General features: G+C 41.9%; 1 protein-coding gene and 1 long non-coding RNA gene across 2 annotated transcripts; both read left to right on the forward strand.

Moving 5' to 3' along the window:
- The first annotated feature begins 731 nt into the window (after nucleotides 1-731).
- LOC126398930 (uncharacterized) lies at nucleotides 732-3,166 on the forward strand. Its single transcript, XR_007570833.1, has 2 exons — nucleotides 732-1,502; nucleotides 2,714-3,166. It is a non-coding gene; the product is annotated as an uncharacterized LOC126398930 (long non-coding RNA).
- Nucleotides 3,167-6,182: 3,016 nt separating this feature from the next.
- eif2b4 (eukaryotic translation initiation factor 2B, subunit 4 delta) lies at nucleotides 6,183-13,771 on the forward strand. The gene is made up of 13 exons (XM_050058578.1): nucleotides 6,183-6,262; nucleotides 6,795-6,832; nucleotides 6,927-7,116; nucleotides 7,918-8,136; nucleotides 8,223-8,305; nucleotides 9,967-10,058; nucleotides 10,459-10,573; nucleotides 10,933-11,009; nucleotides 11,130-11,232; nucleotides 11,378-11,505; nucleotides 11,716-11,893; nucleotides 13,128-13,308; nucleotides 13,432-13,771. Exons 1-13 carry the CDS (start codon nucleotides 6,241-6,243, stop codon nucleotides 13,629-13,631), a joined length of 1,626 nt encoding a protein of 541 aa, XP_049914535.1. The 5' UTR covers nucleotides 6,183-6,240; the 3' UTR covers nucleotides 13,632-13,771.
- The last annotated feature ends 1,471 nt before the right edge of the window (nucleotides 13,772-15,242 follow it).

Here is a 15,242-nt window from a genome sequence, read left to right on the forward strand (position 1 = left end):
TTAATTGATAACTTTCTCATTCAGTTGATGTTTTTTTTCATATTTTTGACAATTTCTTTGATATTTTTTTAGCTTCCCACAAACGCAGCTGATGTAACATTCTGTGTTTTGTAAGTGTCATGGCGGCAGGGTGGTCACCTTGTGGCCACTGGAGAATTTATTGCTTGTTTTTATGATGCCCTGAGAGCACCCATATAACTTATTCACACTCCTCACATATCATTGGCTGTGCTTCATTAACGCAGGTTTGCATTACGGTTTATCAAAGGACTGAAACACACTGATTGGTCATGTGGCTACCTCACAAAGGTCATCACCGTCAGCCGTTGTGTCATCGCATAAAAATTGCGAGAGGCCACTAAACGCTTTGACAACGGTCGCTTTTTCCTGCACTGTAAACGATACAATGAAACCAGAGCGAAGCGCAGAAACCAAACTGGGGGTGAAACTCAACCTTGGCTTCAGCTGTGACTCGTGGTCTGCTGGAACTGCTGTTCTGACCGTATACCCCCCAAACCCAATAAAACACGCCCATCGCGCAGTTGCTTCCTTGTTTCTCCCTCTCTCTTTCTCCCCTTCTTTTTCCTCCAAAAAGGAGCCATTGACATTCGGTGTAAAATAGAGGCAGGGTGGGGTGGGGGCTGAACAGAGGAACGGCAGGGGTGTAGGGTGTCTCGAGCCCAGTGCGAACAGCTGAGAGGTGTGATTTCACAGGCTGGCTCCCCCCTGTCAGGGCCCTGATTGGGCCGGACAGGAGGCGCAGGAGAGGCCCGGGCTTCTAAAGGACACCAACAGGTGGGAGGCCGCTTTGGAGGGGGGCGCTCCTGGCGGGATAGAAAAGGCCGATCTGCAAGGCCTGTTGTGGGCACAATCCACCGGGCCAGATACGGAGGAGGATGGTTGATCACAGGAGAGCTGAGGTGAAGGCAGGAGGAAGTTAAGACAGGGAACAGGGGGTGAGTTTGGGGTTTGAAGGTTTGAAAGGGCAGCTTCAGGGACGAGGTTGGTCTGAGAGTCAGGTCTTTTCTGTGTGTTTGTGGTTGTAATGCTCATTTTTTAAATTTTCTAGGAAGCCTTTTTTCTTAGTTATGTCAAAGTATGACATCAACAAATGGGCGACAGTCTTCCAGATTCAGACGCTGCTCGCTTCCTAGTCCAACTCTCCTTGATCTGCAGCACCATGTGAATAAAAATCAGGCTTCAGAGCAGCTGTTAGATGTTTTCTGTGAGTTTTACGACACACGCAGACCCTGACGCCTCTGTCAGGTGAGGGGGGAAGCTGAGGTGTGACACAGGAAAGAATCAGTGAACTCTCATCACCGTCTAATCAAAGTCTCTCGAACGGCCATTTGGCTCAGAGCTAGTTGACACAGCAGTGGTGGTTAGACTTATCAAGGAAGTCACCGGTAGACAGCGTAGGAGAAGGCTTGTGGCCTCACGCTCAACTTCAGCTGCTCACCAAGAGAAAACCACAAGAGGAGGCGCAACAGAATTCCATAAAGGTGAGTAAGAAAGATATTTTTATCGCATTTAAGCTCAGTTTTGTTTCAAATATTTTAACATTGATTTCTGTTCTTTAAAAAGGGACATTATCACACAGTTGTTGGGATCAAAATGTCTTGGCACAGATTGTGACCTTTGTCTGCTGGAAGTCAGAATTTGCCTCGCCCTCCAGAGTTATTTAAACACAGGGGAGTGCAGCATCATTACGCTGGCATTACCCATCAAAGAGCTGCGTGGGGCTGGTATTAAGCAGCATTAATCTGAACTCACAACCATTTTTATTTAGGATTCTCAGGGTCCTTTTTTTGCTTGTATTAGAAGATAACAGCAGGAAAATGAAGCTCAAAAAAGCCACGCTACAAACCACAATTCATCTTTAACTCTGTGGTTCAGATGATCGAAGCCGGCGTCACATGTTCCTGTAGCTCCATCCATCTCCGCGCTCTCTGTCACAGTTAACCATTGTTAAGCCGGGTGTTCCTGCTGCTCTGCGACTATGAAAGGGTGCTTTGTGTCCGAGGAGCGGTGAATCCAGTTGTTGCCCCTTGTGAGGACATGCTTCCTTATATCCCCATATTAATACACCACTTATGGAATGTAAGGAAGTGTGTGGTTTCAAGGGGCCTTGAGCGCCAACCGCACCATCAAGAAGCTGATTTTATTTTCTTTAAAATGTGGAGTGACAGTTATAAAAGATGGAGCTCTGTTCAGCACGACTGTCTGTTTTATGAGCCGGGAGGGGGGATGTCAGAGTTCATGTGTGTGTGTGTGTGTGTGTGTGTGTGTGTGTGTGTGTGTGTGTGGCAGGACAACAGGTGAAAGGCCTGTTCCCTCTCCCTCAGTTAGTGTTACTCTCAGCGCCGATGATCGGGTCTCAGGGAACTTCTTGAAAAATTCCTGCCCTGCCCCAACGGCTGACAGTCAAGGAGGATTGACAGACCACAGCTGTCACCCATTATAGCAACCACAGGACTCTCAAAAAAGGGAAGGAGGGGAGGGAGAGATGTGGAGCTGTCACCGAGAGTGAAGGGTTCGCTCCTGTAGGCTGGATTTGGAAGGAAATGGGGCGATGTCACCGGCTGTCAGGCTTCCCAAACCTCTAAATAGGAACTATCTGCTCGGAGACTCTTGTTTCTGTGTTGTAACTGTGCAGGATATGTCAGGAGTGACTCAGCCATCATGTTCTCTTTCTCTCTCTGTGTTTCATCAGGTAAGGCTGAAGAGGACGTGACGGCCTCGCCGATGATCTCCACCTTCTATTTCTCCTCTCTCGTTTCCTTCTTTTCCTATGTCCTCTACCCCTGTAACCTTCCTTCCTTCTACCCCCCCTCCACTCCTCGCTGCATGCCTCCCCCCTCCTGCCCTCCCGCTCCCTCCCCCCCTCGCTCTGCCTCTTGCAGCTGAAGCAACACGCCTTGCTGTGGCTGGTCAAACGGAACCAAGTCAGGTGTTTCTGTGAGGTTTGGTCCCCTTCAACCAGCTACTGCGTCGTGAATTCAGTCAGCGTGGACTCAGAGACACAGTGGTGTTGCGGTGTACGCTGCATACTCTGGAGGTGGTAGTTAGCTGTAATAGGTTGTTTCTCTTCTTCAGTAGTTTGGTGTTTTCCTGTGTGGCGGTGGATGTTTGAGAAAGAAAATAAAAGATTGCTGAACACATAAAATGGTGAATTAAAATTGATTCTAAATGTCTGAAGTTTCTTTTTTTTACTAACTGAATTGCAGATTCATTATTTCCTTTTACAAACCCATTTAAAACTGTGTGGATTTTCTCCCCCTTGTTTCTGATTAGTTACAGACAGACTCATGATAGTTTTTGTATTTTGATTAGTTTTTATTTTAATTTCACTTTTAATTTTTGTTTGAGAGAGGTTTAGTTTGAGTTAGTTTTCAGAGTGAGTTTGCTTGGTCCTGTTTATTTATTTAAAAAAAAAGTTAAGTTGTTTTTTTAGTTTCAGTATTAGTTTAAGCTTTTTTATAGGCAGTAATTAAAATATACAGATATGCTCTTCCTAATGTCTAAAGTTTACATTTTTTAACAATTGTAAAACATTCATAGAGTCAAACTTCTGTTATTATTACTATTATTATTATTAGTTATAAATGGATTTATTATAGTTTTTTTCATTAGTCATTAGTTTTTGTTTTAATTTCATTTTCAATTTTTGTTTGAAATTGAGTTTAGTTTAAGTGATTTCTCAGAGTGGGTTTGCTTGTTTCTTTTTTTTAAATTATTTTTATTTAACAATGTTAAGTCTAGTTTAGCTCATATTAGTTTCAGTACTAGTTTTATCTATTTTATAGGCACAATGGTGAATTAGAATTTCATCAAGTTTACATTTTTTTAACACATTTGTAAAACATTCATAAAGTCGAACTTCCATTTAAAATGGTGTTTTCTAATTGTACTTCTTCATTAGTTAAATACAGAGTTATTATAATTTTGTATTCATCATTATTACACACATTTTTTTTAATATTTATTTTTTTTTGTGTTTTTTTTTTTTTTTTTTTTTAGTTTATCTAAATTTGTTGTGTTGTTAATGGCCCACTCCAACATATTGATAAAAGAACATAAAGAAAAATAATTTGCTGAGACAGGCAGCCACACATCACCATCCACAATAACCATTAGCAAATGTATTTATAATCATAAATAAAATTAATAAATAGCCATTATTATTGTAACTACTGGTTCTCATATTACAGTTCACTAGAGTTTTTGTATGTGATTAGTCCATGTGGTGTTGCCGTACGAGCAGAAGCAGTTGCTTGATTCCTGTGAGTACAATCACTGCCAAACACTGTACAGTTTCTCTATTTCATTACGTTTGAATTCAAACCAGCCTGTCATGAAAATGTCTTTAAAAAGGTCATAAAGAAAGTCATGCTTTTTCTGTGCGGTCCTCAATCACATGCGGGCTCCCTAAAATGTGACTCAGTCATCAAACTTTGAGAAACCCTGATTAAGATTTTTGTTTAGATATGCTGTAAGCGGTCAGTTTAGCTGTGAAGTTTCCAAAAATTTCTCCCTAAGCCATTTTTAACCAGACCTTCCTGGAGGGTTGGATTGTGATGTTTGTGATGTTGACAAATTTGCCCAAACTGACAAAAACTAAAGACACTTCCTGTATCTATATTCTTCATTTAGTTAGTTACGTATGTACACAATATAGTTTCAGTTAGTTTCTTGTTTTTTTTTTCTTTCTTGAGTCTAGTTTTTATTTGTATTTCAGTGAACCAGTTAATGTTTCCAACACATTTTCTCCCTTTCTTTTTTCCTAATTTTAGTTTTAATAACTTATAATAACCTTGGCTATAGAGTGATATAATATTTGTAACTTTCATCCAAGTATTGCGCTGATAACACTACAATTATGTACAGTTTAAGTCTGATGGTACCATTTTGTGTTGTACTGCCAAAAGCTCATCTAAGTGGTGTTTTGTACAATATGCACAATACCACGTTCAGCTGCACCAACAAGTCTAACTTGACCCATTTAAAGGGAGACGGTAACTTTGTATCTGTAGTAATAACAAGGTTAAGATGACTTTTGTCGACCCTGTTAGAGGTTTTTCCACTCAGTACTTTGTGAGAAGCTGCCGTCTTTGTCATTTGGCCTTCAACATATTCAAAAAGGCAGCAAGAAAAAAAATGTATGAATTGAGTGTGCTGAAAATGAAATGCCCTAAAATGAAAAAAAAAGCATACATTTTTCATGAAAAACTAAATTACTATTAAAAAAATGTATAAAAATATGTATTAAAAATAGAATATATATTCAGTCTGATAACTGCAGTGTGGCAAATAGCCAACAACTAAAGTTACAGTTTAATCCAGGGACTTTTGTCTGTCATTATCACCATACATGCACAGATGAAACTCATAACATTGATTCTCCTACAACAGATGTTTTATCTTCTTTAGTTTGTTTGGTGGTTCTTTGTGTATTTGTTTTACAACAGGATGATAAAATCTATTAAATGACATATCAGTCTGACAGTGCACTCAGAGTCCAGGCCACAGACAACAGCCGTAATTCCCACAGTGATCATAACTATGTTCAGTGATGTTTTGTGTTTTATAGATAATGTACTACAGACATTACCAAAGGAAAACAGGACAGTCTGGAGGTCTCTGTTGAAAGAAACTAGTTCCAGGTGTGATATTTATTATGCAATTCCATCACCTGTCTGTGAGTACTTGAACAAAAACACACAAAACCCAACACAAGCAGCAAATCCCAAAAATGTGAATAAAAAGAAGAGTCTTCAGTTTAAAGTAGCGTCAGTGTGCTACTTTGGTGTCAAGAACTGCATGTAGTGCAATTTTTAGCCTACGTTATGTGGTGAAGTGGGCTTACTTTCAAAATGGACCCTCTCTCTCTGAAATCCAAAGTATGACATCACAAAAAAAGTTTGAAATAGACATTTTTAACCTTTAAATATGGATAAAAGTATAAAGTTTGATTGTGGTCTGATCATGAGGAGCAGAAAGCTGTTATAGAAGTGAGCAGAATGACGTCATATTACGACTAAGATGTAATATTTCGCAAAAGCTTACAGCTAATAATCACTCATTACAACATAACTCATGATAATAAATAAACTGAAGCTAATTAAATAGCACTTTAAGTGGAGGTGAAAGCAGCGCTCCGTCTCTCCACCAGGGGGCGATATAAGTTTTCCGGGGGGGTAGTTTGAGCAGCAGCAGAGGAAGTGGAGCAGCATCGTAAACATGGCTGACAGTGGAGTGACAGGTGAGTGAGAGAGTGTGTAACAGCTGGACTTTATAACTATTTCCAGGTATTTTTCGTAACTTCACTTTATGCGCGGCGACAAAATGTCTCGCGCTTTTAATTCGTGTCTCGCGGACTTTGTGTTCGGCTGTTAGCGAAGTAAAATCCTCCCATGCTAATGATGCTAACGTTAGCATTGTGAGCAAGTCAACGGTACACCGCGCTGCACAGAGGAGTTTAACGGCAGACATCGTCATATTGTTGCATCATCTTTTTCAAGTAGTGTTTTAAGATAATAAAACAATTTAAACGCCTTTTTAAAGGTGTTAATGTGTTGAGCAGATGGCGGTTAACAAGTTGTGTGACTGGTGTCGTTAGCATGATGCAAACCGAGCGTGTTCAGTGACATATAAACAGCTAACAGCATCACCTGAACTGAGGGACTGGAAGCTGAATGAAAGCTGGTCCAGACACTACAGCATGCTATAATGAAATAACAGGAGTGTGTGATGAGCTGATGTAATCATGTCATCATCTACTGACTGTTTCACAGATGGACCTGGCAACACAGATGACATTGAACGATCAAAGGTGAGTATGTGGATTTATTTTCCCACATCTGTCTCATGTAAGGCTGCACATCTGGCTTGATTGTCATGTTTTCGTTGACATGTTTGCTTCACAGTCTGAAGGCAGAGAGCTGACCAAAGAGGAGAAGCAGCGGCTGAGGAAAGAGAAGAAACAGCAGAAGAAAAACAAAGAGAAAAAAGATGACAAGGCTCCACAGGAAAGTGAAAAGAAGAAGAAGAAAGAGGAGAAGCCTGTCACTCCAGCTGCTCCAGCTCCCCAGCCTCCAACACAACCAGCTCAGAAAGGTGCATGTTATAAGGACAGCAGCACTGGTTGTTGTTGTTGACTGTGTGTCATGTGAGGCACATTTGTGTTAAAGGAAAAGTGTGTAAGATTTAGGGGGATTTCAGGTTGCAACCAGCTGACACTTCCCCAAGTTTAATTAAGTGTTCATTGTGTAGGAGGTTTTTACAGTGAGCCGAATTATCCACAGAGGTCTCCTCTTCCCCAAAACAATCCGACCAGGTGATTAAAACCGGTACAAACACTGAACAAAGCAGTTTCACATTACAAATCAGTGTTTCTCCGACGCTGTTTGGCACATAGCAGAGGGGTCACTAGCCCTGCACCTGCTTATGTGTGCTCACTTATTTCTGATCCAGACATTCAGGAGGTTTTTCACCAGGAAACAAATTGTTCATAGAGCTTTCCTCCTCTCCGAAACAAACGGACCTGGGGTCTCATTTGTAAACATTGCGTACACACAAAACTAAGCCTGGAAAAGGCTACTGTGGAAACATGATCGTGCAACATGGCAATTTCCAGAGATGAGGACCTGCTTCCTATGTAGATATAAATGGTTAATTCCAAGGAAACAAAAACTTATTTCTATGTCATTAAACACCAAAGAAAACATACTTATTATATTACATTACATTTCTGCCAATATATCCCCCTAAATCCTACACGCTGGACCTTTAATTTGTCACTTGATTGCTGCCGTTTGACAGTGAGGTACATCTTTGTCAAGAAAACTTTTCATTCTCTCTGACTGAGATCCATTACTCTTTATAATCTGTACCCTGACCCTGCTGTGTCTCCCTCAGCTCCTTCAGCAGTGCCTGCTCCTGCACCGGTTCCTGTGCCTGCCTCAGAAACTCCTGCCCCTGCAGACAAGCCAGCTAAGAGTAAAGCAGAGCTGAAAGCTGAGAGGAGAGCTCGGCAAGAAGCTGAGAGGGCATCCAAACAGGGCAAGAAGGGAGACGTGGGAGGACAGCCGGCCGCAACGGGGAAACCTAAAGCACCGCCTAGTGAGCTGCAGCCAGGTACTGTAGTAACCAGGAGGTCAGCATGAGTAAAAATTCTACATTATATACACTGTAAAAAGAGTCACACTCTTATGTGTTTCCAGTGGTGAAGAGGCTCCCAGAACATGTTCAAGTGGACAACCCGGACGTTTTAAAGAAACTGGCAAAGAAATTGGAAAGACAACAGGTTAGTTACTTTATGTGTCATTTCTTAAAATCTTGATTAATGAAAGCAGGCTTTGTCTGCTTCAGGACAGCTTGCCTTGGCATAATGAGCACACGCTGCCACTCACACATTTTGTCAGAAACCTATGTGTGAGCATTTTCGGTTCAATCTTGAGAAATATTAGAAATAACTCTAATTAGGAATTGCCTGGATCTCAGTTGTTCACCTGTTGACACCTGTTGCAAATAAGATACTATATAATGTGTGTTGATCTATAGTTTAAAGGCTAATCTGGTCCACCTGCTTGTAATAAATCACAAAGGATATAAGTCACAATCGTCACTGGGAACTGACAGTTGTTCCAACAATAGATCTTTAAATATAAAAGCCTTTGAGACAGTGAGAACTCTGCTTTTGATGTAGGGGATATAGGGGATGTTTTGGAGTAGATAGCAGGTCAGCAGTGTTGGCCACATACAAGTGGTATACATCATCTGAAAGCTGGGGACCTGAAGATTACTTTGAGATGCAGCTCAGTAACTGCCAAGTTTTATTTAGTCATAAGTCTGTAATAAACAGTTTATTTTGGTTCAGCGTCCATCAAATTTTAAAGGTTTAGAGTGTACAGGGGCTTAGAACATTATGATCAAAGTTGTTCCCATGCTCATTTATGTCTCATAAGTTGTAGCAGCAATTTTTGGGTTGATACCGTTTGTTACACAGTTTGGGTTCTAAATCGAAGCATGTTTTACTACTGGAGACTTTGTAAAAATGGTCAAAAATCCCTCCAAAATACCACATTAGGACACCAAGAGCTTGGGGAACACCACAGGAAATTCTATGCTGTGATTTAGTATGAAAAACTTTTGACATTTGGAGATTTCTGCAAGAATTGCATTTTTGGCGATTGGATGGTGAGTACACTAGCTTAACATGGTTGGTACCACTGAATTCTTTAGGTCTCCTAGTTTCATATAGTACCAGTATCATCACTCTAGGTTTAAAACTCAGCCATTTATAGCCTCTGAAAGACAGGAATGTCCTGGCAGGTCTGAGAATCATGTTTTTGTCACTCATTTGCAACCCCACAATAACCATGAGTCCTAACTGCATGTGATCATACCTAACGTTTCTTTCAGACACCAGGGTGCAATGCTGCTACAAATGTCAAGGTTTGGGTTTTGGAAATGTAAATGTAAACGTGTGCCATTGACATTTGTCTAGTTTTGTTTGCTAACCTGTCGTTGTTCCTGTACTGCACCACTCGGGAATTCAAAAGTTAATGACGTCAACTTATTGTTTGGTCCTTTGAAACAGAGGAGGTGTGTCGGTGGGATGTGTTTGTTTGAGTAGATATAATGTGTTAATTGTTTCTTTTTGGTTTTTGTTTACTGCTCTGTTTGTGTTTGGAGAGTATTTACTACTAAATCATACATAATTAGGTTTTGTTGCCAAAGTTATACAGGAACAAGTCTTAATAAATTTTATTTGAGAGTTGTGTTTCATTAGTTATTTATAAATTTGGCTCTATAGTAGTTGTTTGTTTCTCAACATGTTCCATTGAATTCTACTTTTGACTTTTGCCCATGCTGTGCTGTGACTGTGTGTTAACCTCATGATCTGTTTTAACCCCTGAAGTACCGTGGACTGATGGCAGTGTGCTCTAATCTGCTTTATTTCAGATCCCACTTCGGTTGGACTACGGCTACAAAGTCAGCCTGTTTTCTCATCTCCACCAGTACAGTCGCAAAGCCCCTCTAACACAGCAACTCAGGTAAACTGGTAACATGCCACATGGTACAGAGGACAATAAATTGTCCTCAAGGAATACTTAACTCACAAAATGATCATTTCAATATCAATTACTGACCCTGTGTTGTTGAATTTGTGAAAAAAAGTCTTTCTTTCATGCCTTCACTGTGAACAAAGAATCCAAAACCAGTAAAAGTTCTTGATGAATTAAAGTAAAGGAGGCCACGTTTATATTAGAGCATCCATTTACATCTCACACAACTCATGCAGTATAATCCATCTTTTATTTATCCACTTGTATGTTCAGTACATTCCAAACACATGCATTTTCAACTTTGAAAAAAACAGTCTAACACTCTCTCGTTCTCTTCAGATTACCTTAAATCTGACTTATCATTATTGACTGTTTTCTTCCGTTGCAGCATTCCCTCCTCAGTGATTCATCCTGCTATTGTTCGCCTGGGTCTCCAGTATTCACAGGGCATTGTGGCGGGTTCCAACGCTCGCTCTGTCGCCCTGCTGCATGCCTTCAAACAGGTACACAGCACAGACTGTTTAGTCTAAGTGCTTTGCCATCACCTTGTCCTTCCTCTCCAGTATTTAGACCAACACAGCAACAGAAATGCAGGGTATCATTTGTTTGGTTCTGTTTGTAATCAAGTACAATGTAAGTCCAAGATGGAGACAGTCCTCATAGCTTTAAATGTTGCAGTGTTACTGGTTAATACTCCTTCATACAACGTCAAGCCAACAATACAGTCCAGTTTCCAGCTTTTCAAGCAGTGCAGCTTAGCGTCATATTTTCAGCAGCCAGCTATCACTCTGTAGTTTCATCTGAATTATTGTGGCCAGATTTAAAGTAAACAAACTAAAAGCAATGTTTTTTCCTGCTCCAGGTAATAAGGGATTATACTACGCCTCCCAATGAGGAGCTATCTAGAGACTTGGTCAACAAGCTGAAACCTTATATCAGGTAAAAAAAAAAGTGCTCTAATTTTAGTCACATATCATCAATCTTAATCAGTTTGTCACTCCATTAATTGAATTTCACAGTTCATCAAATGAAATTGTTTTTGTCTTATTTTTCTTGCAGTTTTTTGAATCAATGTCGCCCTCTGTCAGCCAGCATGGGTAATGCAATCAAATACATCAAGAAGGAGATCTCCAATATTCCCAGTCAGTGCAAAGAAGAAGAGGTGATCGTCACACTTGCTTTTCTGCCCAGAGATGACAAACTCAACATGTTGTAGCAAACATACTCTATGATACAGTAGAGTTATTGTTAGTGATTTACAGTTTTGATCTCGTCCCTCATCATGCATGTTCTTTTTCTCCGTGTAGGCAAAGAGCAAACTGCTGACGTGCATAGAGTGCTACATTGATGAGAAGATCATCCTTGCTGCTAAAGCTATTGCCAAGTACTCCATAGAAAAGATCAGTGATGGAGATGTCATCCTAGTTTATGGATGGTAAGACTGCCTTGTTTTAGTTACCAAGCATTGCCTAATTGTTTTTCTAGCAAAGGAAATGTATCACTCATGCGTCCCGACATCAAATCCTACTTTAAAACCACTCTTAACACTTTCACTTCCCTTTTCTTGTCTCGCCCACTCAACTCCTTCCTTCCACATTCTCCTTTCACATTATCACCGTCTCTTCTTCCATCTTTCTCCGCTCAGCTCGTCACTGGTCAATCACATCCTTTGCGAGGCCTTTGAGAAGGACAGGAAGTTCCGTGTGATCGTGGTGGACAGCAGGCCTCGACTGGAGGGCCGGGAGGCCCTGAGGCGCCTTGTCCAGAGAGGCATCAGCTGCACCTACGTCCTTATCTCAGCTGTCTCCTACATTCTTCCAGAGGTGCGTTCACACATTTGAGCCTCAGTGGAATGAGCAAGGCATTGATGTTTACCCAGGGAGTAGCCAAGGGTTCCTGTTGGAGCTTGGATAGGCAGAAAAAAAAGGGAGAATTTGAAATTCCTCCTTCCCTTCTGCAGCTCTCCCCTGTTTGTCATAAGCCTTTCCCAAGAGACGACCGTGGGCATATACATGTGCTTTGTAAATAATCACTTGTTTCCCATATATTGATTTACTTAATCCTGTTTCACATCACAGTTCGCTCAGCATATTCTTTTAGTCCCTCCTTGCCCCACTCTCGCTCTGTTTATTACACCTCAACTGAGAGAGGAATTAGCTAGCGAGTCATCCCACAGTCTCTCCACCTCACTTCCCGCCGCTGTGGACTGCTTCCTTGGGAGGAGAGCAAATAGCAGCTCAGGAGATAAACCTTTGGTCGCTGGCTGTCGCTGCATCACCAAGTCTATTCTGTGTAAGTGATTGCTGATCTGGCGGCGAGTCGGGGCTGTCTGGTCCCTCGGAACTGGGGTTGCCCTGGCTGGATTGAGGTTGCTGCAGCCGCTGACTTGGGGTCTGTCTCAGGAGCTGCTGTCCACTCTCCTCCCGGCAAGGTGGTCTGTAGCGGTGGAGAGAGGCAGAGGACACACTGTGAGGCTCTTGCTAACATAAGCTACATAGATGTGAGCTTAAAGCAGCCGCTACGAGCCTTTGGGTCCAGTTCGCAGAAGGCTTAACATTTTCTCTCTCTCTGAAACGTTTCGCTGATATTGACACGCATTTGTTTTCATTTACTGTCAGACTGTCTTTTAGACTGTCTTTCTGATAAGTCTGTCTTCCTTTTTTGGGTTGCTTTGCAGTGTAGACAGTTGTTGCCAATGCTGTAATTAGCAACTTTATCAGCAGGATTCTCAGCCAATGAGTCAGGCTTTCACCAAATGGGATGTGCACGTGCATCTGCGTTTGTAGAATAGCCAATAAGAACGCCCCCGCTCTGAAATGACCTGTGATCATCTTGTCATGGACAAGATTTTCTAAAGCCTGAAAAAAATGACAGGAGGAGGGGCATAAGTCTAGCTTTCTCTTAGTCCGCTTGAATTACAATATGCTTTAAGTTTAATATGGGGTTTTGCCCAGTGATGGCAAAATGAAACTGCCTACTCCAGCATCTAGCTTTTTCATTTTCCTTACTGTTCTTTGTGTGTTTATGTCATAATAATGTCTTGAACTTGCATCACAGGTATCGAAGGTGTTCCTTGGTGCTCACGCTCTGCTGGCCAACGGTTACGTCATGTCTCGCGTGGGGACGTCACAGATAGCTCTTGTGGCCAAAGCCTTTAATGTGCCTGTGCTGGTGTGTTGTGAGACCTACAAGTTTTGTGAGAGGGTGCAGACAGATTCCTTCGTGTCCAATGAACTAGGTATGGAACAAATACTCAGCAGCTTGTGTCTGTTTCTTTTGTTGCTTTTGCTCAATTTTACATCTGTATTGATTTAAATTCCTTCCAAACATTAGAGAATTTATCTTCATCTGTGTTTTCCAGATGACCCTGATGACCTCATCGTGACCCGTAAAGGGAAGACCCAGCTAGAGCACTGGCAGGACGTGCCCTCACTCGGCCTGCTCAACCTGGTGTATGACGTGACGCCGCCTGATTTTGTGGACTTAGTCATCACAGATCTGGGAATGATCCCGTGCACCTCAGTCCCTGTGGTGCTGCGAGTCAAAAACGTGGACCAGTGAACGACCTCCTGCTCACACCAGTCTGAGCTCAGAGGTGGTTTCTCTGTGTTTGTGAGGGGGAAGTATGTGAGCTTGAATGCTTGCACACAACACAAAATATCGTGCTTTTAGCATGCAATAAATATATATCTGAAATGGCATACGCTTTTTAAACAGAGTCCATGTGTGTTTTTATGGTCGGATTGGATAATTACAGAGATTTGTCCCCCTGTCTGTTTTTTAATATCGGGTATAGGCAAGATGTTTTGATAGATCCATGTTGTGAACTGTTTCTTTACAACAGAACATTTAATTGCCAGTTTTTAGAGCAGAACAATTCCACTGTGGTGCACAACATGCTCACATTGTCAACCACAGCATGCAATTTTAAAACTAGCCAGAAATGGTTCCCTAATTACAGCTGGAGCTGCTTTATCTCTGAAGGTTTTATGTGAGCCATAAGATTCCTCAGACTAGTTTTTAATGACCTGATCAGTTGAACAGGACGAAAAAGACTGAGACATAAACCAGGTGGTAAAGCAGTTTTTGGCAAAGGATCTCAGATTGTTTATTATGCCCACAAAGTTGGCACACGATGCTCACATGCTTCAAATTTCATATTGGCACGAATTTTAGTCCTCAACAAAAGGGAAAAACAAAAGTTGGAAAGAGCAACATTTTGTTCACAGTTACTGTATTTTTCCTCTGCGGTACCCATTTTTTACTTAATCAATGCATGAAGGAGATCTACACTAAAACGAGAGTGGCCCCATCTAGAGCCAGTTGGTGCTTCTCAAAGTCAAGGAAGGATCCTTGGGCGGCTGAATTTCAAGGAGGCTACGTCATCGAATCCCGATGAAAGACTGTTTTACTCAAGGATCCTTTGAATTCTACTGAGGACCGAGTCCTTCCTTCAAAGAATTTTCAAGTGTCCATGTGTGTAGCCTCAGTCATTATTAAGTACCCACAATTCTTCTGGCACGGTTTGCCTGAGTTGAAGGTGGGGCCTCTTCAGTGACGCACACCTGGGCACTTGCTAGCCTGTTCTAGTTTGTGTTCACCGAATACAAGGAAGGAGTCTTGCCAATCTTCTGTAGGACCCGTCCTACCCAGGAAACGTCCTTGATTTTAAAAAGCATTGAGTGTTTGATTTGTTCGGTTTAGGCTACTGTAGAACAACATGGCGGACTCCGTGGGAGGAGACCCCTCTCAAGCTTCCAGGAAGTGTGCAGGACCTTGAAGCGAATTTGACATAGTGGTCAAACTGTAACTGCAACATCCAGGTATGTCATGTGATGCCAATGGGCCCAAAACACTTTTCACGTCCCACTGGTAGGAGGCCCCATGGTAGACCCAGAACACACTGGAGGGATAACATCTCATCTGGCCTGGGAACGCCTTGGGGTCCCCCAGGAGGAGCTGGAAAGCGTTGCTAAGAAAAGACGTCTGGGATGCTTTGCTTGGCCTGCTGCTACTGCGACCCAGCCCCAGATAAGTGGATGAAAATGGATGGATGGATGTCTTTGCTAATTGAGTAACATTTCCAGACACAAGTCCATAAAGGGTGTTCAAATGAACAAATACTTGTATGTGTACAACATTACGGCAGCATCTCAAGCAAAGCAACATAAG

This window comes from Epinephelus moara, chromosome 12 (assembly GCF_006386435.1).
Source record: "Epinephelus moara isolate mb chromosome 12, YSFRI_EMoa_1.0, whole genome shotgun sequence".
Lineage (NCBI taxonomy): Eukaryota > Metazoa > Chordata > Actinopteri > Perciformes > Serranidae > Epinephelus > Epinephelus moara.